Source organism: Bufo gargarizans, chromosome 2 (genome assembly GCF_014858855.1).
Source record: "Bufo gargarizans isolate SCDJY-AF-19 chromosome 2, ASM1485885v1, whole genome shotgun sequence".
In the NCBI taxonomy this organism is placed as follows: Eukaryota; Metazoa; Chordata; class Amphibia; order Anura; family Bufonidae; genus Bufo; species Bufo gargarizans.
Window position 1 is genome coordinate 436,930,425 of NC_058081.1, and position 23,749 is coordinate 436,954,173.

At 40.1% G+C, this 23,749-nt stretch overlaps 1 protein-coding gene across 1 annotated transcript in view; it reads left to right on the forward strand.

Annotated features, from left to right (window-relative positions):
* FSTL4 (follistatin like 4) overlaps window positions 1–23,749 on the forward strand; it is a 748,534-nt gene that overhangs the window by 525,088 nt on the left and 199,697 nt on the right. Inside the window, exon 5 of the mRNA XM_044277373.1 lies at window positions 20,027–20,193. Coding sequence (XP_044133308.1) covers window positions 20,027–20,193 — 167 coding nt within the window. The remainder of the gene's footprint in view (window positions 1–20,026; window positions 20,194–23,749) is intronic.

Below are 23,749 nucleotides of genomic sequence, written 5' to 3' on the forward strand. Positions count from 1 at the left end.
GGCATTATGGGTCCATACAATCTATGAGATGTTGAAAACTGCAAAGGTATGTGGATAGCTCACCACCCTCCTCAGTAAGGTAGGGGTGCTCTAGCCGAAAGACTGCTCACTCTAACAGTCCAAGAAAGTAAAATAAATGGAAAAAGGCGGCTGGCACTCACTATGTGGTTTCACATCAAACAACAATTTATTATAATCACTATACCGCTAATATAACAGTAAAATACATATAATATAAAATGGTAATTAAAAAATCCCCTAAAAAATAAATAATAAAATGAAAAGTATCTTATTATATTGGATCATAAACCGCACCAAAAATAAATAAAGTCTCTGTTGGAGAATAAATAATTCTTTGCCTATTTGGGCAGTATATGTCCAATTAAATACCAATGCCGTCACTTTAAATGCAAAATGTAGCCCAGTCCACAAGCTGTATGAAATGCTGTTGGGGAGTAGTATCACTCACTTTATATTTCTCTTTCACAGTTCTTATAACAATCTTGTCACTTCCAATTTGAGGTATATGATCGGTTTCTAGGGTAAATGTTGTAGCTTACCTTCCCAGACGAATCTCCGGCCGTCTGTTTGTGCTGCTTCTGCTCGCTCTCAGCGTCTCCGCTCTCCGGCGTTTGTCACGTGGTGTACCGGAGTTATCGCGGGATTTGAGTGTTTCAGCTCCGAAGATCTGATGAGAGCTGCAGAGTAGGTAAAAAATGGAGCGCTCCACTTGTAGAAGGTAATTCAAATATCGTCGATCATGTAGAAGGCTTGTAAAAAGCTTGTTGTTGGCAGGGATATAACGCTAAACGCGTTTCGAGGACTTCAGTCCTCTTCCTCAGTAGCTATATCCCTGTTGTTAAATCCCCTCCTTTTATATCTTCATCAGCAATCCACAAAATCTGGACTGGAATCGCTTTTCCTCCCATTGCGGTTTTTTGGTGCGATTTTTGGTGCGGTTTTAAAATCGCATATGCGTTTTATGTGGCATTCAAACCGCAACCTATTTGTTAGTATAAATATATCAACTCACAGTTCTTCACAAATATAAAATCACAACAATAATGCTCAATATATAAAATAATATAAAAAAATATAAAAATATATACTATAAGGTATAGTCCAGGAGATCAATGTTTTTTTAAAAATAATTTAAGGACAACATAGTAATTTATGACAAATATTCATTCATAAAGGGCATCTATATCCTTAAGGCCCTCATCCTCTATAGATTTTCTTTTTATCTTTCTTATAATATTCATATCAATGTTGGAGAATAACGAAACTGGTGGTGTGCACATCAAACAAGAGGGGACCACAGAGCCGATAAACGGCTAACCATGTGATCTCCAATTGAATAAGGGGCACACCCCCTAATCTATAAGAGTCCAAAAATTTCCAGTTCTGCATTTAAACCACCTGGCATCAGACTTCCAAAATTGTATATTTGTTTGGATTCTGCCCTAGACATCCGCTCAATATGGTTTCCGCCTCTCCAGTGTCTATCAATTTTTTCTAGTGCTACAAATGACAGACCTGATGGATCTTGTCCGTGGGCTTCTTTAAAGTGCCTTGAGAGTGAGTGTTTTTCGTACCCCTTTTTTTTATACCCCTTTTTGATATTATATTTCTAATATCAAAAAGGGGTACGAAAAACACTCACTCTCAAGGCACTTTAAAGAAGCCCACGGACAAGATCCATCAGGTCTGTCATTTGTAGCACTAGAAAAAATTGATAGACACTGGAGAGGCGGAAACCATATTGAGCGGATGTCTAGGGCAGAATCCAAACAAATATACAATTTTGGAAGTCTGATGCCAGGTGGTTTAAATGCAGAACTGGAAATTTTTGGATTCTTATAGATTAGGGGGTGTGCCCCTTATTCAATTGGAGATCACATGGTTAGCCGTTTATCGGCTCTGTGGTCCCCTCTTGTTTGATGTGCACACCACCAGTTTCGTTATTCTCCAACATTGATATGAATATTATAAGAAAGATAAAAAGAAAATCTATAGAGGATGAGGGCCTTAAGGATATAGATGCCCTTTATGAATGAATATTTGTCATAAATTACTATGTTGTCCTTAAATTATTTTTAAAAAAACATTGATCTCCTGGACTATACCTTATAGTATATATTTTTATATTTTTTTATATTATTTTATATATTGAGCATTATTGTTGTGATTTTATATTTGTGAAGAACTGTGAGTTGATATATTTATACTAACAAATAGGTTGCGGTTTGAATGCCACAAAAAACGCATATGCGATTTTAAAACCGCACCAAAAATCGCACCAAAAAACCGCAATGGGAGGAAAAGCGATTCCAGTCCAGATTTTGTGGATTGCTGATGAAGATATAAAAGGAGGGGATTTAACAACAGGGATATAGCTACTGAGGAAGAGGACTGAAGTCCTCGAAACGCGTTTAGCGTTATATCCCTGCCAACAACAAGCTTTTTACAAGCCTTCTACATGATCGACGATATTTGAATTACCTTCTACAAGTGGAGCGCTCCATTCTTTACCTACTCTGCAGCTCTCATCAGATCTTCGGAGCTGAAACACTCAAATCCCGCGATAACTCCGGTACACCACGTGACAAACGCCGGAGAGCGGAGACGCTGAGAGCGAGCAGAAGCAGCACAAACAGACGGCCGGAGATTCGTCTGGGAGGGTAAGCTACAACATTTACCCTAGAAACCGATCATATACCTCAAATTGGAAGTGACAAGATTGTTATAAGAACTGTGAAAGAGAAATATAAAGTGAGTGATACTACTCCCCAACAGCATTTCATACAGCTTGTGGACTGGGCTACATTTTGCATTTAAAGTGACGGCATTGGTATTTAATTGGACATATACTGCCCAAATAGGCAAAGAATTATTTATTCTCCAACAGAGACTTTATTTATTTTTGGTGCGGTTTATGATCCAATATAATAAGATACTTTTCATTTTATTATTTATTTTTTAGGGGATTTTTTAATTACCATTTTATATTATATGTATTTTACTGTTATATTAGCGGTATAGTGATTATAATAAATTGTTGTTTGATGTGAAACCACATAGTGAGTGCCAGCCGCCTTTTTCCATTTAATCTATGAGATGTAGAAGAATATAGCACCCATAGACTGCAGTGATTTCGTAGAGTGGCCAGGTCTCTGTGTGCGGTTTTAGAAGCCAAAGCCAGGAGCAAATTCATAACAGAGGGGAAGTTATATTTGTCTTTCATACTTTATCTCCTTTTATGATCCATTGCTGATTTTGGCTTCTAAACTGCATGCAGAAATCTGACCGTGTGGCTGTACTCTTAATATACTGTACCTCCATATGCCTTTGCTCTTGTACTGAATTCCTTTCTGCTGGTTTCACCATGAATCCAGCAATTGCGTATTTTTTTTTTCCATCTGATGCATTTAACTGAACCATTCTCTCCTAAGATCATTGCTGTATCTGTAATGCAGCACCATATGGAGGCACTGTGGAGTGTAATGCAGCACCATATGGAGGCACTGTGGAGTGTAATGCAGCATCATATGAAAGCACTGTGGAGTGTAATGCAGCATCATATGGAGGCACTATGGAGTAGTGCAGAGTGCCTGTAGTTCTGCCCTAATGTTTCGGATAGATTCACATGGTGCTGATTTCTACAAGGATTCTGGAGTATACACAGATTTCTCAGATCTTCTCATGACTATTACAGACATTCACCATAGATTTGATCCATTGTAAAGTAATGTAATGGGTTAAATGTAAAGCAGAATACACAGAAGCATCTTAATATAAGTGGATTTCATTTTTCCCACAGATCAGAAGTTTTTATTTTCTACAAGTCAGGTAACCCAATGCCCCCAAAAGGCTTGGGTTTACTGAGAGCAGAGTAAGTCATTTAAGCCTTTTTTTTGGCCCAAAAAAAGGATCTGATATGCTGTTTAAGGGTTGTATAAAATGATTTTGGTACAGGGAAAGACAGAACATGTTGCAAATACGTCATCCTGGGTAGTATAAGTGATGCAACCATATTCTTTCTACCGAACCAGGATAACATGGACGAGTTAAGTGGTGGAGAGTTGTTCTATAATTGATTGTAAGAGAGGGGTATAATTTAATCCAAAAAAAAAAAGCTTCGGGATGTGGACCTATCTTTACTCCTAGATAAGTAATAAATGGGGTATCCCAGTTAAAGGGGGATATAGCTCTCAATTTGTTTTTAACTGGACCAGGAAGATTAATGTTTAGTACATGAGATTTGTTCATATTAATTTAAAAATTTTAGCAAAAACCAAACTGTTTTAAGATGTGATATATGTAGAGTAAAGCTTTTTTTTTTACAGTTGGAGGACATAATGAGTGAGTTGTCTGCGAATGCTGCTGTTTTATGATCTTGACCATGTATCCTAGCACAAACAGGTGAGGGGATAGGGGACATCCCTGTCTAGTACCGTTCCTAATTTTAAATGGGGCTGAGACAGAGTTATGTATAATGACAGAGGCTGAAGCATTTGTATATAGGGAAAATATTGCTTTAATAAATGAATCTGGAAGCCCAAATGCTACAAATACCTCACCCATTTACTCCCAGCTAACCCTATCAAAGGCCTTCTCAGCATCAGTACTGAGAAGGACTAGAGAGAACTTAGCTCTCCTGGAATGATATATGGCATTAATGACCCTTGCTGTATTATCCCTGCACTCTCTTCCTTGTATAAAGCCAACCTGGTCTTTGTGTATCAGAGAGGGGAGAAGATGGGACAGGAGGTTGGCCAGCATCTTGGCTAATAATTTTAAATCTAAGTTCAATAGGGATATTGGGCTTTAGTTTGCGCAATGAGACCTATCCTTTCCTTCCTTGGGAATCAGCTAGACAAGAGCTCAGTCATATCCACTGAAAGAGGAGTTTCAGATAAGGAACTGTTGCATACTGAAAGCAAATAAGGTCCTAGAGTTTTATGGAAGGTGTAGTAGTATAAAGCTGGGAAACCGTCTGGTCCAGGGCATTTCCCATTGGGAAGCTGTTTAATTGCTGTCTCTAATTCGTCTAGGGTGAAATGAATCTGTAGGATTAGGGCTTGAGTGTCTGATAGAGTTTTCAAACACAGGGAGCTAAGAAAGTAGCTCATCAGCTCTAGTGTGGGAGAAGGGGCCTGATTTGCTAATTCTGTCTCTTTCAGATTATATAAGGAATAGTGAAACTTTTGGAATTGGGCAGCAATGGCCGAGGTAGTGAAAACATCTCTCCCATCAGGAACCTTAATCTTGTGGATATAATTATGAGATCTCCTCTGCTTTATGTGTTGCATCATACATTTAGATGCCTTGTCTCCATAGGCATAATATTTAAATTGGGAATGTAGGTAAAATTTTGTTGAGGCATTATTTTGTAGGTTTTTAACGGATCCACGAAATGTAGTGAGTTCAATGAGATATATATATCTGATAAATATATATATCTGATAAAGACTGCTTATGTAGCTGCTCATATATATATGTATAAAAAATATGTATAAAAAATAGATGAGCAGAACACAAATCCAAGGTGGTGCAATTCATTGAAACGGATCCCGGACTTGGATCCAGCTGAATATATTAAAAAAGAGTCCAAGACAGCACACAGATATCCGTTAAAAAAGGGTATTTATTCACCAATGTGTAGACAGCAATGTTTCAGCTCGCTCTATGGAGCCTTTGGCGGAGATGGTAAGAAATACAGGAGCATGATCTAACAGATCTGGTTGGATATAACCCCTTTGAGTAGAATATATCTCTCCTCTTTATCTTGAACATGTGACAAGTATGTAAATTGGAGGTCCTTCCGGATTCCGATACTCACACTCCTGGAGGCTGAGGAATCCTGACCGCAGTGATACCATTCTGAAAAGATGGAATGGGAAAGGTCAGGGTATCTATCGAATTTAAAATGTGTTTCTTGAAGCATGAGGACTGAAAATGTCTCCTTTTTTTAACTAATAATAATAATCTTTATTTATATAGCGCCAACATATTCCGCAGCGCCTTACAATTCAGGGGTTCATGTACAAACAGTCATAAATAACATAGCAACAGACAAGTCGATTATTACAGCAAGAGGAATGAGGGCCCTGCTCACAAGAGCTTACAATCTTTGAGGGGATAGTTGTGACACAAAAGGTAGAAGTGCTTGTTATGTACAATAGTCCAGCCATCTTAGGAAAATAGAGGAGATATAAAGCCACATGAACCGGTCAACAACCAGTATATGAAGTGCTTCTGGGTGCAGTGGAGGCTCAGCTTCAGGGAATGATAAATGGGCTATGGGAGGTTAGATCAAGGGAGGCGATAGGCCACCCTGAAAATATGTGTTTTTAGCCAATGCTTAAAACTGTGCATGTTGTGATTAAGCCTGATTTTTTCTTAAGTAAGAGAAGATCTGGCTGCGTTTGGATGGGAACGTTAAAGGAAGTCACACATATGTCAACCATAATTTGGGAGAAAGGTCACTGGAAAATGGAAAAATAAATAATGTAAATTTTTTATTCCCTTCCCCCACAAAGCTCAAGAAAATAAAGAAATAGGTGTAAGCATAATCGGAGGAAGGGGATGCCATATATGAGTCACATATCTAGGCTTAAGAAATATAATATAAGGTAGAAAAAGCCAGAATTGCTAAACGGAAGGTTTAAATGGCGGAAAAATCTGAACTTTAGAAAGAGCAGTTAAATAGCATGAACGCCATTGTCACTGAGATAAGTCTCTTGGAGACTTGTTTCTTGGGCAACCATATCCATCCTCAGGCATCTGTGAGTGGTAGCCTCCTTGGTGTTGAACTTGTAGCCCTTCTCTTGTTTTTTTGGTGCCTTGGAGTGCTAGTTCCCATGGTGTGAAAGTAGGTAGCTCTGGAAGTGTAGATAAATCCTGGGCCATCTCCCAATTTTCAATCTGTGATGGTGAGATCTTGAGGTGATTATAAACCTTCTTCAGGTTGTTGTAAGACGTGATAGATAGACGGCGTCCCTCATGAATAAAGGATAGACCGAAGGGGAAAGACCATCTGTATAAAATCTTTTGAGAGTGCAGCCAATCTGTGAGTGGTTTCACAGCGTGGATTGCGCTATATCCTGGTAAATTGTGATGGTGTTGTCTTCCCATAATATAGTAGAAATAATTTGGTCGGAAAGTGCAGGAATTTGAGGATGATATCAGAAGGCAGTTAAGAAGGTTGAGGCTTTGGATGCAATGCCCTGTGTGCCCTTTCTATTGTAATCTCATGCACAGAATCTGGTCCCAGTAAGTTTAGGCAGATCTGGACTATTGTATTAGATATGTCCCCAGGGGCATTAAATCCGGAATACCTCTGAAACGCAGATTATTGTGCCTACCCCGATTCTCCTGGTCTTCAAGTGCTGTATACAAGGAGTTGATATGGGTCTGACAGTGAACCAAGGAGGTGGATACTGAGCTTTGATGTGTTATAATTGCTGTATGCTCCTATTCTAGAGATTCAACTCTCTTGCCTATATGGCACACGTCTTCTCGAATGGCCTTTAGGTCTGAGCTCAAAGGCTCTAGAGCATCTGCCACGGCTTCCTTTAGAAAGGACTTCGATATCTGGAGGCTGTCAGGTCCCGGGGATTCTTCCCTACCTCGATCCGCTCCGGTAACTGTTTACTGTTTGAGACCTTAGGCACGTGGTGTGCCAGGCGCCATCTTGTAATTTCTTTTTATGATGTAAACATAGACAGGCTGTCTAAACATACATGACATTTATCACAGTGGCTCATGCTGGACGATTAATTTGGTGCATGGTTTGCTACTTTTGTCTGACTTTATTGGTTGTCTTACTTTAAAGTAGAATTTTACACTAGAATTTTGGTGCAAATGCCACATTTTAGGCCATGTGTCTTCTTTCCCACTAAGTAACACCCCTCTTCTGCTAAGTCACACACCCATTGACATGTTAGGCACTGTGGCTTTTTCTTAAAGGGGTGTCAATTTGTGCTAAACTTTGGTGCAATTTACAACAAGGTCAAGGTGCATTCAGAAGAGAAATTGTCGGCCATGACAGAGGCCTTCTTTTGGTGCAATCCAAATAAAATAATGAATAATACAGTTTAATTTTTTTTCTTACTGCTCATGGGTTGGCAGAAAGGGAATTAACATACCATTAGTATATAATTTTGTATCTTTCTAATAGAAGTCTAGTAGAACTTATTGGTGTACTTATTGGTGTTCCTTTGTGTTGTTTGTCTTGCACCCTAGCAGAGTAAAAAAACATTGACCAGTTGCAGACTTGCTATCTAGGGCTTGCACTGCAATTAGACAGGGAAAGTGGATAGGGTTCCAGTTATGGCTCACTTTCCATCTGTCCCAACCTACTGACATTTAAACAGAATGAGTGCAATATTTACAGTATAAAGCACCTCTTCTAATTTTTCCAACATACATATCAGGTAAAGTGGGTGAGGTGGACTCCAACTTTTTTATTAAAAAATTTCCTCCACTTAATATATGTGTTTTCCAAGTGGTCACAAGAGATAACATTTTATTGTGGGTTTGCCGTTTAAATGATTACCTCACATTTTCTAAAATAATCTATAAACTGTAATTACTTTAAGCACAATGACTTAATAAATCTATGGTCCTTGTAATGCTATGCAGTGAAAAAGAATGGTTAAACAGCTGCTTACATGAGGATGTAGGTGTCATACATAGCCTGGACTTGCACCCTTATAATTATGTGTCTTAACTTGAGTTGCTTGCTTTGGGAAGTTAAAAATCAGAACATATGTAAATATCATGAATTATTTATTAAAAGAAACACATAGCTGTGAATTACATTCCCTCCCAAATCATTTTATTATGAACATTGCTCTTTGCAAGAATTTTAGTGCAGTATTTCAGATGGTTATATGTTCTCAGCTAATCATACAACTGATTGCTAAAAGTATTCATTAAGCTTTCCGGAAATGCTTAAGTACAATATTTTTGCTTGACAGAAAGCAGTTCTGCATTGTCAGATTTTTTATCAATTTATCTTAGTTTCTCATTTAAAATGTAGTAAAAAATGCATGAATGTCTACATTTCAATATTTATGGGAATGAGTAGGTTGAGCATTTTGTCTTGTTTTCCAACCTTCAAAATGTTAATTTTTATAAAGTAAATGTGCTTGCCTTCATAATTTTTTTTTTAATTGTCTGTTCCTTAGGCCTCTTGCACACGAACGTGTGCACCCTGTGGCCGTGCTGCGGCCCGCAATACGGCCACGGGAGGAGGAGGCCTTATCAGGACCTTTACTAAAATAAATTGACAACAGTGGGGGGAATTTATTGTGAGGGTAAAATCTGAAGTCAGTTTTCCTTGAGTCTGCTTTGGAGCATTTTACACCAAACTAATCAAATATCGCATGTTGTTTGTTAACTTTAGTTCATCTTTAAGGCCTTCTGCACACGACCATATCTGTTTTTGCAGTCTGTAAATTGAGTATCTGAAACAAAAACTGGTACCACCCATGTGGGTTCTGAATTTTGCGGATCGGTATGTATTGACCTCTAAAAGAAATGCCTATTCTTGTCCATAACATGGACAATAATTGGATATTTTCCAAAATTATTTTTCTTTGCGGGGCTGCAGAATGGAAATACTGATGTGGGCAACACACTGTGTGCTGTCTGCATCATTGAAACAAATGGTCCCATATCAATCCACAAAAAATATGTATAAGGTGTGGACCAAAACTACGGTCGTGTGCAGGAGGCCTTAAACCTTTTGTCTAGGAATGCTTCTCCAGTTTTTTTCCCAGCGATACACTGTAGCCCATAATAAGACGTAAAGCTGCAGATAGAATGGAGAGGGCAACTACCAGAGCAGCTGGAGATCTCGCCGTTGGAGCCAGACAGGTAAGTTTGTGATGGCAGTACTTAATATGTAGAAAAAACAAGAGAATAATCAATCCACAATGAAGAAATATAACCTCACAGTATCCATACAAATCTGCTTTATATCTGTTTTATAGAGGAAAAATTGCGAAAAGGATAGGGACATTTTTCCAGTCTAGCAAAGTCAATACGTCTTCATTTCAACTGTGGGTCTGACTCTGATTCCTCCACGTCGTCAAAGTTTCTTTGGGTTGTCACCCATAGCCAGCACCAGCACATGGTGTTGCTTCTTTAAACATCAGTGGATGGCAATAAGGAGAAATCATGAAAATGTACATACCCTATCTGAAAATTATGATGTAATAATAGGGTCTCCAACCCCCACTCCCATTATAAAAACCTTCATCAATAAACCAGAGCAGAAATAAAAGGTGTTCTCCAGGATTTATTTGAAAATGGCCCGCAGCAACCTGTCCTAGAATGTGAGAAGGACTAGTTGCAACCACTTACAGAGCTGCCTAGAAGGATGCGAGGGCAGGGCCTTATTACACACTACTTTGTGGCACTTCCTTATAGTATACATTGGTGACTTTTCCTGTCAGGCTGCTCAGCCATGATGGCATATCATAGGCAGGATTGCATTATTATCATCTATTGTAGAGCAGTGTAGTGAGCCCCCTTACCCTGTAGGCAGCATTGCAAGCGGTGGCAAACAGTCCTGCTTACATGCTAGTATGAGTTGCTGTCAGCCATTTTAAATTATTCCTGGAGAACCCTTTTAACCGCAAACATCATCTCACATTCTGAATGACCTATGCATAACACATACAGCCTATTGACTTCAATGAGATCTGTGTAATGCTTCATTTCTCTTCTGGTGGCACTGCACAGGAAATAAACACTTCCATATACCACCACAGATCTTAGCTCCCATTGGAGTACTCTCTGTGACTAGCTTATAGTCAGGGGACCCTTTAATAAATGGAGCTTGTCCAAAGAGAACTATTCCTTGACAAGGTACATGACGCAGTATTTGTATGAGAATATTTTCATAGGCCTCTGTCTATCTAGAGGAGAACAGATGAATAAGAAAATGCATTATGAAGGTGGATTTGGTAGATATGGGGTGGACATCTGTGTAATGCTTCCTTTCTCTTCTGGTGGCACTGCACAGGAAATAAATACTTCCATATACCACCACAGATCTTAGCTCCCATTGGAGTGCTCTCTGTGACTAGCTTATAGTCAGGGGATCCTTTAATAAATGGAGCTTGTCCAAAGAGAACCATTCCTTGACAAGGAACATGACGCAGTATTTGTATGAGAATATTTTCATAGGCCTCCGTCTATCTAGAGGAGAACAGATGATTAAGAAAATGCATTATGAAGGTGGATTTGGTAGATATGGGGTGGACATTTTTTCTGCAATGCATGAACAATACCCAATTTGTTTCCGTTTTAGGTGTACATCTGATCAGTAGAAGGCATTCAGAAATGTGCAAACCCTACACAAGAATCCTTTTAAACAGAAAACCCTTCAATACTGTAATGACCGGCAACACGCACAGGGAGGAAAAAGGGAAAGTCCTGCCCAAGGGAGAGGGAAAGGTGGTGACCCCTAACTCTCCTTGCGGCTGGCACCTGACTGCCCTGACGTCCCTAGACGGGTTCCTCACCCGTGCGGCGATCACGTGCCTAAACCCTGGCTTTCCCTGAAATGAGCCCTAGATAATGAACGGGCCGGTGGGATCGCTAGTCTTCACCACTGCACTAAGAGGGAAACACCAGGGAGAGGACAGACAAACACAAACACCCAGGTGGATGACAACAACTGTCCACAAAGGTCCAACAGGGATCCGGAGGGTAGCGTTCTAAAGCAACAAGAAGAGAACGCAGCAACACAGCTCCAGTGGGTCAGAATAGATGTCCAGGCAGGAAGCTCTATATCTGGCAACCAGAGAAGTGTGAGAGGGGAATATAAGGAGGATTGGGAGTGCTGGACAAGGAACAGCTGAGAGAAGGAGCTACGGATCCCTGAGTGAGCCAAAAGGGTTTGCAAAACAAACCCAGAAAGCTACAATAAGGAAACATCCCTATCTTACATAGAGCGCACAGCCAACCGCTGCGACCTCCTGACCCCGGGTACAACGGAGTCAGGCGTGGCTCTTTACACCCTCGTGACAAATACATTGAATTTCTATGTTATTTCAGCTGTAGGCATATGGATGATATTTCATTCTAAGGATTCTTCAGGCATATAATTATAGGGCTGTGCCAGTTTGACATATTGATGATTATTGAATAGTATCCATAGATGCTTATAGCTAACATAGCAGAAATGACAAGAAAACGAAAGACGTGAGAATTGCAGTATAAAGTGTCTCTGCAGAGAGAATTATTTCTAGAGCATTCAAAATTCATGTGGTTAGATCTGTATGTACTCATTTATACCTGCTCTCTCCAACGACCTCAATTATAGATGTCTTATTGTTAAATTATGATTGCCATTGGCAGTCTGCAGATGACACTAGGAAGAAGATTCCTGTGATAAATCAACACCACATGTAACACCTTGCGAGATGTGATTAGAAGAAACGTTGAGGAGGCAGCCGAACATTCATTTAGCAGAAAATAAACCCCTAGACAGGATTAAAGATGAAAAAGAAATATGTTAAGCAGATGTAAAAGTGTGAATTTCCATGTCACCGAAGCAGTACAGTCCTGTCACTGTTATTACAGCAAATTTATTTTGTTTTAAGTAAAAGTGTGAGAACCTGTAACCCGTTCCATGCCTTAGCACATATTCACACATTCATTTCTATCAACTATATATGCTTCATACAAAATGCTTAGAATACGTCATGCTATATGCAGATATTACCAGCAGAATGGGTTATTCGTTCATTCGGCACCGGCACCGTCAAAATGCACAAATCTGAGATCTCGTGCACAATGCCACGTGTCAGATGGCATTTAATAAAGGCCCGTCTGTGGGTAGTGTATAGTACCGCAGCTCAGTGCCATTGAAGTGAATGGGGTAAGGCCGCATTTTCCGTTTTAAATGTTCATCTGATCATTGCAAGGAATTCAGTAGTGTGTTATTGAATAGTATCGATAGAAATGCTTATAGCTAACATAACAGAAACGACAAGGAAATGAAAAACGTGAGAATTACAGTATAAAGTGTCTCTGTCAGAACCTGTGGACAGGTATTGTTCTGTGTTTGAAATCCTGGAAAACCCCATTAAAGAGATTATGCCATGATTAATGTAAAAAATTAAAATCGCACATAATATAGTAACTTATCATCTCTTTCTAACAAAGCTAGAACCAGTCCTGTACCTCACATGGACCCGGAGATCTCCCTATTCATCGGTCCAATAACAGGCAGCTTATGGGGCGTGTCCTTTCTCTCTCAGGGGACATGCTGTTTCTGCTGCAGTTCTCTCCCTATGGCCTCTTTCACACGAGTGTTTTTACAATCTGTATATGTCCTGAATTTTCTGTATCATAATCTGTTGCTAATGTTAATGAATAGATGGGTGTATAATTTCCGTCAGTATTCGAAATAGACAGCACGTACGAGTTTTATGTGCATTTATTTCCAAATGCGTAAATTACATTTAGAGATTAGCTAATCGAATACCAGGAAGTGGAATTTGATCCGAATTTCAGGATAAATTTGATTCGCCTGAAACCTGAATTTCCTTGTGCGTCATGTTAGAAAATCTATTTAACCTGAAATACTATAAAATACTAAAAAATTCAAAATTACCTCCTCCCTTTGCTCGCTACAGGCCTCCAGCCGCCATTTTGATTGAAGATCTCGTCCAGAATCCCGTGCGTGGTGACATATGATGTCACCACACCGGCCGGCCAGATCTTCAAGCAAGATGGCAGCGGCCGGCACCTCGCGAGCAAATGGAGGCGGCAAGTTTATAATGTTAATTTTACACCATTTTTGGACTCAGATGCTGCGATCATATATGAACGCAGCATCTGAGGGGTGCAATGACGGGGGGGGGGGGGCAGTGTTATCGCGGCTCCCTGTCATTGCACCCGCTACTTACAAAAAAAGAAAAAAACAAAGTAATTAGTCACGAAGCAATTTTTTTTGTAAAATTTGTTGAATCAGCCGAATCGAACTTTCAGAAAATTTACTCATCTCTAATTACAGTCTATGGGAGTGCATAAAAAATTCAGGGAGGAAGGAATACACATGTAAATCTTGATGAAATCCTGAAGCAATACTGATAACTATGGGTGAGCGAATCATGCTTCGGATCCAAAATTTGCTAAGTCCAAAGTCCCACAAAACTTCTGTGAATAACTTCGGCCTTCGATTGTACAACTTCAAAACAGCTATCCGAAGTCGACTTCAGTACTAAGGTACCAGCCGCTACCAAAGCCAACTCCGGATTGCTGTTTTAAAATATTTTTTAAGTTGTAGGATCAAAGCCTGAAGTTATAGACTGAAGTCTTGTAAGACTTCGGACTTAATTTTGCCTCTGTACAACAAATACATTTTAATGCTTTGCGGAGACAGGTCTCCGTACAGCATCAAAACGAAGTTGGGGAACGAATTGACTTTGGATCTTGGATCCGAAGAGCAATTAGCTCACCTCTACTGATGACAATACTGATGATATATCATCCAGGACCTTTACCTAATCCAGAGCCAGAATATGAACGGATTTCAATACGAACTCATGAAAGCGGCCTATCACAGGTCCGGTTGTCCTTTCTCAGGGTGCATGTCTATTCTGAGGAGGCATTTCCTTTCTGATGCCGCTTTCTCTCTGCTAATGTCATAGCAATGGTAGATATGGCCGGTAGCAGTTGAGTTGAGCATGTGCGACCATCTCAGCGAGGTGGACAGAGAAATAAATGAACAAACAGCAGGTGGTGCTATACAGATATATTTTATTTGAATAACCCAGGGACTATACTACATTTTTAATTATATCCAATTACAAAAGTAATCAGTTGTAGGCACTGGTTTTAAAAATGTAGAATATTTTTTGTGGCACAATCCCTTCAAAATAGTGAAGGTTCTTTATTCCATCCAAAATTAATAAGAACCCAACGTTTCGGTTCAACCTAGACATTGTTCACAGCCGTAATCTTGGCAGCAGAGTAGCTGTAGGGAGGATGGCATGCTGCCAAGATTACGGCCGTTAACAAGGTTTAGGTTAGACCAAAACATTGGCCAATGGATTTTTATAATGTTTGATGGAATAAAGAATCTTCAGTGCCGTGGAGTGCCGTGGTTTACTATATCTGACTTTGAATAACCACTGAGCACCACCTTCAGCGACTAGGAGTGCCGACCAACTCTTTCTCTACCAGAGCTGAGTCCAGACATATCCCTATTTTGATTTAGGCAGCCCCCCTGACATGTATTTCATGCTCCAATGCTCTCACTTGCCCTGGGCTGTATCGCGCAGGGCAAGGGCTTTTTTGTTTATATTTTTACACTGCTAGGAGGAGTGTAACAGTCCGGGTCTGGTTCGGAGTCTTTTATTGCGACTACTTGGGGTAATTGCACGTCCGATAACGTAGTTAGGAGGAAGCCAGTGGTCAATGCACAGGATGAGCGTCAGTATTATAAAAGTAGGCAAATACCATAGTCAGGAGGAAGCCAGTGGTCAATGCACAGGATGAGCATGAGTAGAGATGAATGAATTTCTCAAACATTTTATTCAGCCGGTTTGCCTAATTTTCATAAAAAATTTGCTTCGATCCTACTATATTTGCAACAAATCGCGATATAAAACGGCTATTTCCAGGCTACATAGAGCCTTTATATGGGTGTAGAACACTGTGCCTTGCAGTAACACGTATAGGGAGTGTGCTGGGGTAGGGAAATAATACTGTCAGTCAGTATGGCATGCAGATGATAGGCATCGCTCTTAGAATCACTGCACACTTCACTTATTTTGGCACGTGGCCAAAACTGACCAAATAACTCAATTATTAACTCTGCCTTACAGGTCCATGTTAGCGTAAAAAATAAGCACACTCCTTTTACACCCTTGTCAGCTGATTCCACATAGATGTCTACAGAACCTGTTCTATTAAACACTTATACAAGTAGAGCCCCTTCAACAGAGTGGAGAGGGTGTCAGCAGTAAGTTTGTGTGGAAGTCACTGATTATTTTTCCCTTCCTCTGATCCGTCAGAACAATAACCCCCCCAAAAAATAGATCCTGTCTGGGGAGCATACTTCTTCACTCGGTCAGCATTTGCTCAGTAATCCATGACTATTGGTAATGCCAAAAAAACAGGAGTGCATCTAAAACAGAGATGACCCGTGAAGGTAATATTTACATGTCTTCTGTGTTTTGTACCCACTCCTGCTTTTGGCTACCAAATCATAAGTCAATTCTGTTGCAACCATACAGGCCTTACACCTGCTACACAGACAGGAACCAATGTGCATCTCATTTTTCCTTTCTTTTGACCGATCAGAAGAAAGGTCAATTAACGGCCAAACAAGAAGGCCAAACAAGGACAATATCAACCATATCATAGAGTTGGGAAGGTGGTAATAGCATGAGAAGAACACAAAGTGGCCCTTTGACATAGTGGTGAGGTGGAAGCAGCATGAGGAGACCACCAAGTGGAACAATGACAAAGTGTGGAGGTGACATCAGCGGTATGATTAGGCCACAGAGTGGCACGGTGACATAGTGTGGAGATGGCAGCATCAGGAGACCACAGAGTGGCAAGGTGACATACAGTAGTGTGGAGATAGCAACAGCAGCATCAGGAGGCCACAGAGTGACAAGGTGACATAGTATGGAGATGGCAGCAACAGCAGCATGATACCACAGAGTGGCAAGGTGACATAGTGTAGACATAGCAGCATCAGGAGGCCACAAAGTGGCAAGGTGACATAGTGTGGAGATAGCAGCAATAGCAGCAGCAGCATGATACCACAGAGTGGCAAGGTAACATAGTATGGACATGGTAGCATCAGGAGGCCACAAAGTGGCAAGGTGACAGTGTGGAGATGGCAGCAACAGCAGCAGCAGCATGATACCACAGAGTGGCAAGGTGACATAGTGTGAAAATGGCAGCAACAGCAGAAGCAAGATGATACCACAGATTAGCACGGTGACATAGTGTGGAGATGGATGATCTAATCTGAAGCATCAGGCATTGGTGAGTGGAAATCCTGGCTGATCCACGCCTGATTCATCTTAACAAAAGTAAGTCTTTACATATTTTAGGTGGGCAGGTGAGCTCTTCTTGGGGTAAATATGGCCCCCGCCGCACTAAACACCCGCTCTGATGCCACACTACTGGCCAGGCAGGACAGCTTTTCCAGAGCAAATTCGGCCAGTTGCAGCCACAAATCCAGTTTGGCTACCCAGTAGTCCAGCGGCTGGCAGGATGCTGTCAATGCATGCGACCACCTGCTGGTTCAGGTTCTGCTCCAGGTCAACCTGCTGCTGCTGGTGTTTAGTTTCTTTACTATGCGGGTGAAGAAAGCTGCTCATCAGTGACTCTAGACTTAGGCTGCTGGTGCTGCTGTCACTTGCGACAAAGTCGAAGATCCAGTCAACCAATCAAGAACCGCTAGGTTGCTGGTCAAGACATGACCGCTATCTGACATGTGGACCTGAGGCCTCAGGAAAAAAAACTGCTGCCACGCCCCCTTGATCTGCTGCGACCTGTGCCTGCACCAGAATCATTTACGCCCCTGACACTCCCCTGTGCAGGGTCTGGCACTTCTCTGCCTGACATACTTTTAGCTGAACTAATTCAATTAAAAACAAATTAAAAAAAACCTAAAAGTGCCAAATATATTTATCTTTATTTACTAAAGGATTTAAAATTGGAAACAAAACGATTTCAGCGTAAATAACAGAAAAAGCGAATTGTGAATATTTTTCTCTAAATATATGACAATAAATGCTTTTTAGCGCAAATAACACAAAATGTGAAATGCATCTATTTTTCTCGTATTGTAGTGAAATATGACAAGAAACGCTTTCAGTGCAAATAACACCAAATGTGAACTGCATCTATTTGTCTCATATTGTAGTTATGACAATAAGTCTAGGGCGTTTAGGGCAGATAACAGCAAATATGAACTTACAGGTTAAACTCGAAAAATTAGAATATCGTGCAAAAGTCTATTTATTGCAGTAATGCAGATTAAAAGGAATTGCATTAATGCAGCTTAAAATTAGAATTTTGTGAAAAGGTTCAATATTCTAGGCTCAAAGTGTCACACTCTAGTCAGCTAATTAATCCATACCCCCCGAGCAAAGGGTACCTGAAAGTTGCGACTTTGGGGTTTCATAAGCTCTAAGCGATAATCATCCAAATTATACCCAATACAGACTTGAAATATCTCACTTTGCATGTAATGAGTCTATCTCATATATTAGTTTCACCTTTTAAGTTGCATTGCATTATTGCATTAACTTTGCACAATATTCAACTTTTTCGTGTTTCACCTGTAGTCTATTTTTCTCTTTTTCTCTATAAATATGGCAATAAACGCTTTTACTGCAAATAACACCAAATGTGAACTGCGTCTATTTTTCTCATATTGTAGTGAAATATGACACAAAACGCTTTTAGCGCAAATGACACAAAATGTGAAATGCGTCTATTTTTCTCGTATTGTAGTGAAATATGACAAGAAACGCTTTTAGCGTAAATAACAACAAAAGTGACCTGTGTAAATATTTCTCGTATTGTATTGAAATAGGCCACTAAATGATGTCAGCGCGGTTACCAGCAAAAGTGACCTGCATATATATTTATCTTTTTTCCACAGATAAAAGCCACTAAAAGGCTTTTTAACATAGCACTTGCACCCCAATAACTAATTACTGGAATGACAGAGCTGTATTATGAGACTATCTGTTTCCCTGCACTTGTAAATCACTTTTTTTCAGAATGAGGATTTTCCTATGACTCTCCCTAGCATCTGCACACGTCTCTCCCTGCCTGTGAAATGATTCCTCTCACTATCCTTTCCCTGCACTAGTAAACTGCTTTGTTATTTATTTTTTTTTTTTTGTTTGACAATTAGTTTTTCTTTCACTCTCCCTAGCGCCTGCATACACATCTGTCCCTGAACAAAGTATGATAGTGAATGGCCGCCGTATTTATAGTGCTGTGACATCACCGGGCTGGCTGCTGATTGGCTGCATGCATGGCATTATGGGTCATCCCGCCTTCCCAGAGTTCCTTGCCCCATTTACACGTGTAGCCGCCATTGTAGTCGGATAGCTGCCATGCTAGGAAAAATTGTGATTCGTTAGCACGAAGAGCAAGGAAATTCGCATTTGTTCAGAATCAAATGTCTCCTGAAATTCGGAGTGAATTTGACTTCATCAGCTTTGATTCGCTCATCTCTAAGCGTTGGGATTAACAGCAGCACAGGAGAGAGTAGCTTGATTACAGACTGAGAGCACAATAATCTCGCAAAGCAGGAAGTGCAAGGCTGGGTTTAAATAGGTTGTCCAATCAGGAAACAAGGTGGAGCAAACCAGGGAGGTGGGAACAGAACAAGAGGCACAAGAGCTGTCCAGAAAGCTGAATAGCTCAGTTGGAAGAGCTGCCATCTGGAACATAGGAGTCCCTGGGTTCAAGTACTGACAAGGAGGCTACCACCTAGCAGTGTTGCTGGTGACATCCCTGACACTGATGGCTTTATGTCGGCCTTAGCTGTTTTACAGTGACATCACCGGGCTCACTGCTAGTCGGAAGCATCCGCCTAGCTTTACCCATGGTACATCACTGTATCTCCCCAAAAAATAATTAGTCCAGGGCATAGGAGCATTTCATTTCATATTAGGGGGGCAGCCTGGGTGAAAATGGGGATATGTCCGAGTTCAGCTCTGAACTCATACAACCCCTTTAAGTACAATATATTAGACATTGAAGTTTGATGAATCCAGCATCACTATCCGGAACTCTGAAACACACATTTGAGTCTGAAGGATGAGTAGTGTCTGAATATGAAGAAATATGATTATATGTTATGACGGTCTTGTGTCCTCTTATAATCCGCCTTAAAGGACATTTTACAATTGTTAGTTGAAGAGCAGATAACTCCTATTTTCTCCTTATTCCACCTGAAATAATAAATCTTAGGACTTCATACTAAAAATGTCCCTCTCCTTCTTCTTTTTAGAGGTTGTCCAGCTCACTCTTGATCCAGATAAGAAGGTCATCATGACTACTATAACTGTTGGATTAAGTACTGTGCTAACCTGTGCAATTCATGGAACGCTACGTCCTCCCATCATCTGGAAACGAAATGGAGTAATATTAAACTTCTTAGATTTAGAAGATATAAATGTAAGTTACAATATTTTTGTGATTTTCAGCATTCAACAATATACTATTTTAAAACAAGCATGCAAGAAAATGGTACACATTTAGGTTAAGCAAGTAGCTAGCCTTAAAGAGGACCTTTCACCACTCCTGCCATGCCTGTTTTATTAACTTCATGCATTCCCCATGTGATAACAATTCTTGAACATCTATTCTTATGTCTGTATGTTCTGCCATTCCTTTATTATTTCTACTAGAATTTATGAATGAATTGCTAGCAGTCTGCAGTCAGGGTACAGAGGGGAGGTAAGAAGTTGGTAACTCTATCCAATCAGTGCTGCCATTTTCAGACTGGGCAGGGACACACCCCAACTTGTTACCACCCCTCTGTACCCTTACTGAAAGCTAATAGCAAGTAATTCAAAAAATATAGTAGGAATAATAAAGGAATGACACCTCAGCATTGATGGGGCCATTGAACAGGGCAGTTAGGGGTCTGAGCACTATCCATTGTACTGTAAGCTGAGCAATACAATCTACAAAAAAGTATTAATGTACAGCTTCCTCATAATCCACATATAGTATCAAGGTAAACCACATTATGAACATCCAGGTCTGAAGGTTAAGGCTATTATCTGGTGGTCTAGGGATGTGAAGAGGATATGTCTGTATCCCTGGAAGTCTATGACAGTTGAATTATTGGTGTTCCTGGGCAGTAAAAGGATTAATGCCAGCATTGGTGGTCTATGATAGTAAATATGTTACTGTCAGTATCCCTGGCAATGTAGGGCTGTAAAGATGTGCCAGTATTCCTTGTGACTTGGGCAGGGAATGTGTTAATTATTGTATTCATTATGTTTTATGGAAGAGGTTAATGATGGTATACTTTTTAAAAAGTCACAAAAAAAGTTGCAAACTCACTCAAGTAACAGGGTGGAGTAGGACAATTGGAGTAGCTTTTCTACACAGAAATGTTAGGTTTAAATATGCACCAGAAATATGCACCAGATTTAACAAACATCATATGATATTTGGTAAATTTGGTGCAAAGTACTAGACTCCCGCAATAGTGACTTAAAATATTACCCTCAAATTCCCCCCCAACATTCATTGAAATCATTTTTTGTTTCAAATGTCTGCAGTACTATACCATTGAAATGAAATAGAAAATATTATCCTTCTGTAGCAGTCGGCTAAAGATACATTCCTATATAAATAGGGAACCAATTGTCTGCTGCTGTACTGTTATCTGTAGAGTAATGCTCAATATAATTGTGGGGATAGGATTGAGATGACAGTTCTCTTGATAGGCCTAGATAACGATGCCCACAGAAGAGTATTGCTCTAACTGAGTCATTATAGGGAGCTCTCTTTGGTCTCAGTGATGGTCTGATTGAAGAAGCCAATCAAGGTAGTTTCCATACTAAAAGTCCAAACAAAGAAGGAAGTTAAAGAGCCAAACAGGAACTAGAATACATGGTGTGACTACAACAAACAATGTCCAGAAAACCATGCACCCATTTTTTATAGAACAAAATACATAAAATATTCACATATAGGCTGCTAAAAAGTATTTTTTTATGGAAGTGTTCTAGGAGTTTGAACAGGGAGCAGAATATCCCTCAGGGGGATAGACTCTGAGCTGCCACAAGGCTCAGAGGGAAGAATGGATGGGATACTTGTCACGCTATAGTGTGGGAGGGAAACCCCACACCAAACATAGGAGGGAAAGGGGAAAGGAAATAAGGCCTGAAAACTAGGGAAGGAAGATGGCCACCTAGTGAAAACCCTAATCAAAGCCCTGCTGACTGACTACCAGTATGAACAGACCCCAGAGGTAGGTGAGTTCATACACAGGAATACCTAAAGCCCTATCTAACCCTAATGACAGGAATGAGACATCCTGTTCCTCCAAAAGGAAGGATGAACGGGAGTCTCCCTAAGGCCTAATACAAAACGACAAGGAAATGCAACACACAGAAAAGCCAAAATACAAAGGGAAAGGTAACACTTAACTTCAAAGAAGCTATGGCAGAACCAAGAACTCAGCCGAGATCCAAACAACAGATATCCACAGGTCCAACTGAAGCTATAAACCGCACAGAATTGTGGGAGAAACAACTATAAATTTGGAAAGTTAAATTTATGACCACAATAGCAACACCTGGAGGTTAAGGGTGTGGCCAGTACCAGAATGACAGACGCCTATTGATCCACAGGGTAAACATGTCAAATCAAACCTAAGTGTTGCCAGTCTCAAAGATCTGCCACTCACTGTCGCGGCGATGTCCATATGTCTCAGTACGTCCGTTACAATATTTGTTTATTAGGCTCAAAGGAGTATTCCGGTTATTTGAACTTATCCACTATCCACCATCCCCTATCATTTCTATGGTAAATCCAGAGACAGTCGAGTGCTGTACATTAATATCTCTGGAATTCCCATAGAAATTAATGGAATGTTCATTCATTTCAGGGGGCTGCAGGGGGAATAACCCTTTATGCTCCACAGAAACGTGGCCTCACTGGTCTTGGTGAAATTACATGGCTGCTAATGGACCTCAGTGTTTCTCTACCCTGCATTGTAACCACTCTACTATAGTTAGATTTTACAATAATTGTAAGGTTACTTGTGGCTTGTATCCACACTGAAAATAATTCAAGTTGATGTAAATGAACAGTAAACCTGCAATATCACTCCTAGATAGTGCCAAGATGCTGTGGAAGCCTAAACACTTGTATGGACATTTACAGTGTTTAATATGAAAGTTGAAGATATAGATGATGTATCATATTACACAGCCGCACTGTTACTGGCCAACTGACTCATAGCTTTCACCTCTCATTAGGAACATTTTTCTTTGGTCCTCCGTGGTGGACAAAATGTGACAACACTGATCAGCTCAATAAAAGGCATTGGCTTTTGTAGCCCGTTAATTTAATTATCTCAATTTTCGTCCTAAGTTTGCCTGAAGCGGTTACACAATTGCAGTTCTACTTTGCACAACAAGGTTAGCAATTTAGTTAATTGGAAATACAAGAGAAGATTAATTGCAGATTTTAACTTCAAGGAAATGATGTTGCACATTGCCACAGCTGTCCCTGCACACAAAATGTCTGTGTTAAGCCTCCTCTGGGAATGAGAGAAAAGAAATCCACATTCCAAATTCCATTTTATCATTTCGGGCGGCTAAGTGATAATTAATTAGCTTGGAATGATGGAGAAAAAAAAGAATGTGAAATAAATATAAAAAGCATTTCATATTAGAAAAGTGGCAGCAGAATACTTTTATTTGAAACACAGCTGTTGCTATAAAGGCAACAGGTAGATAGATAACTATTTCCCATCAAAGTATATGAATCTACATATTGTCCTGAAATATTTTTTTTCCTTATTTTACCTCTTGATAATGTGAGTTATCATCATTTATTTTGAACCCCTTTCAACTGTATCCTCTACCATATCCACAAAGGCTGTCAGAAAAAGGAGGCTTGCCATATCCAGTAAAGCCATGTTTGCCATATTTGCACTCCCAATAGGCCCTGCCAAGGGTAGGTCCTAATAAAATGGGAGCATTGG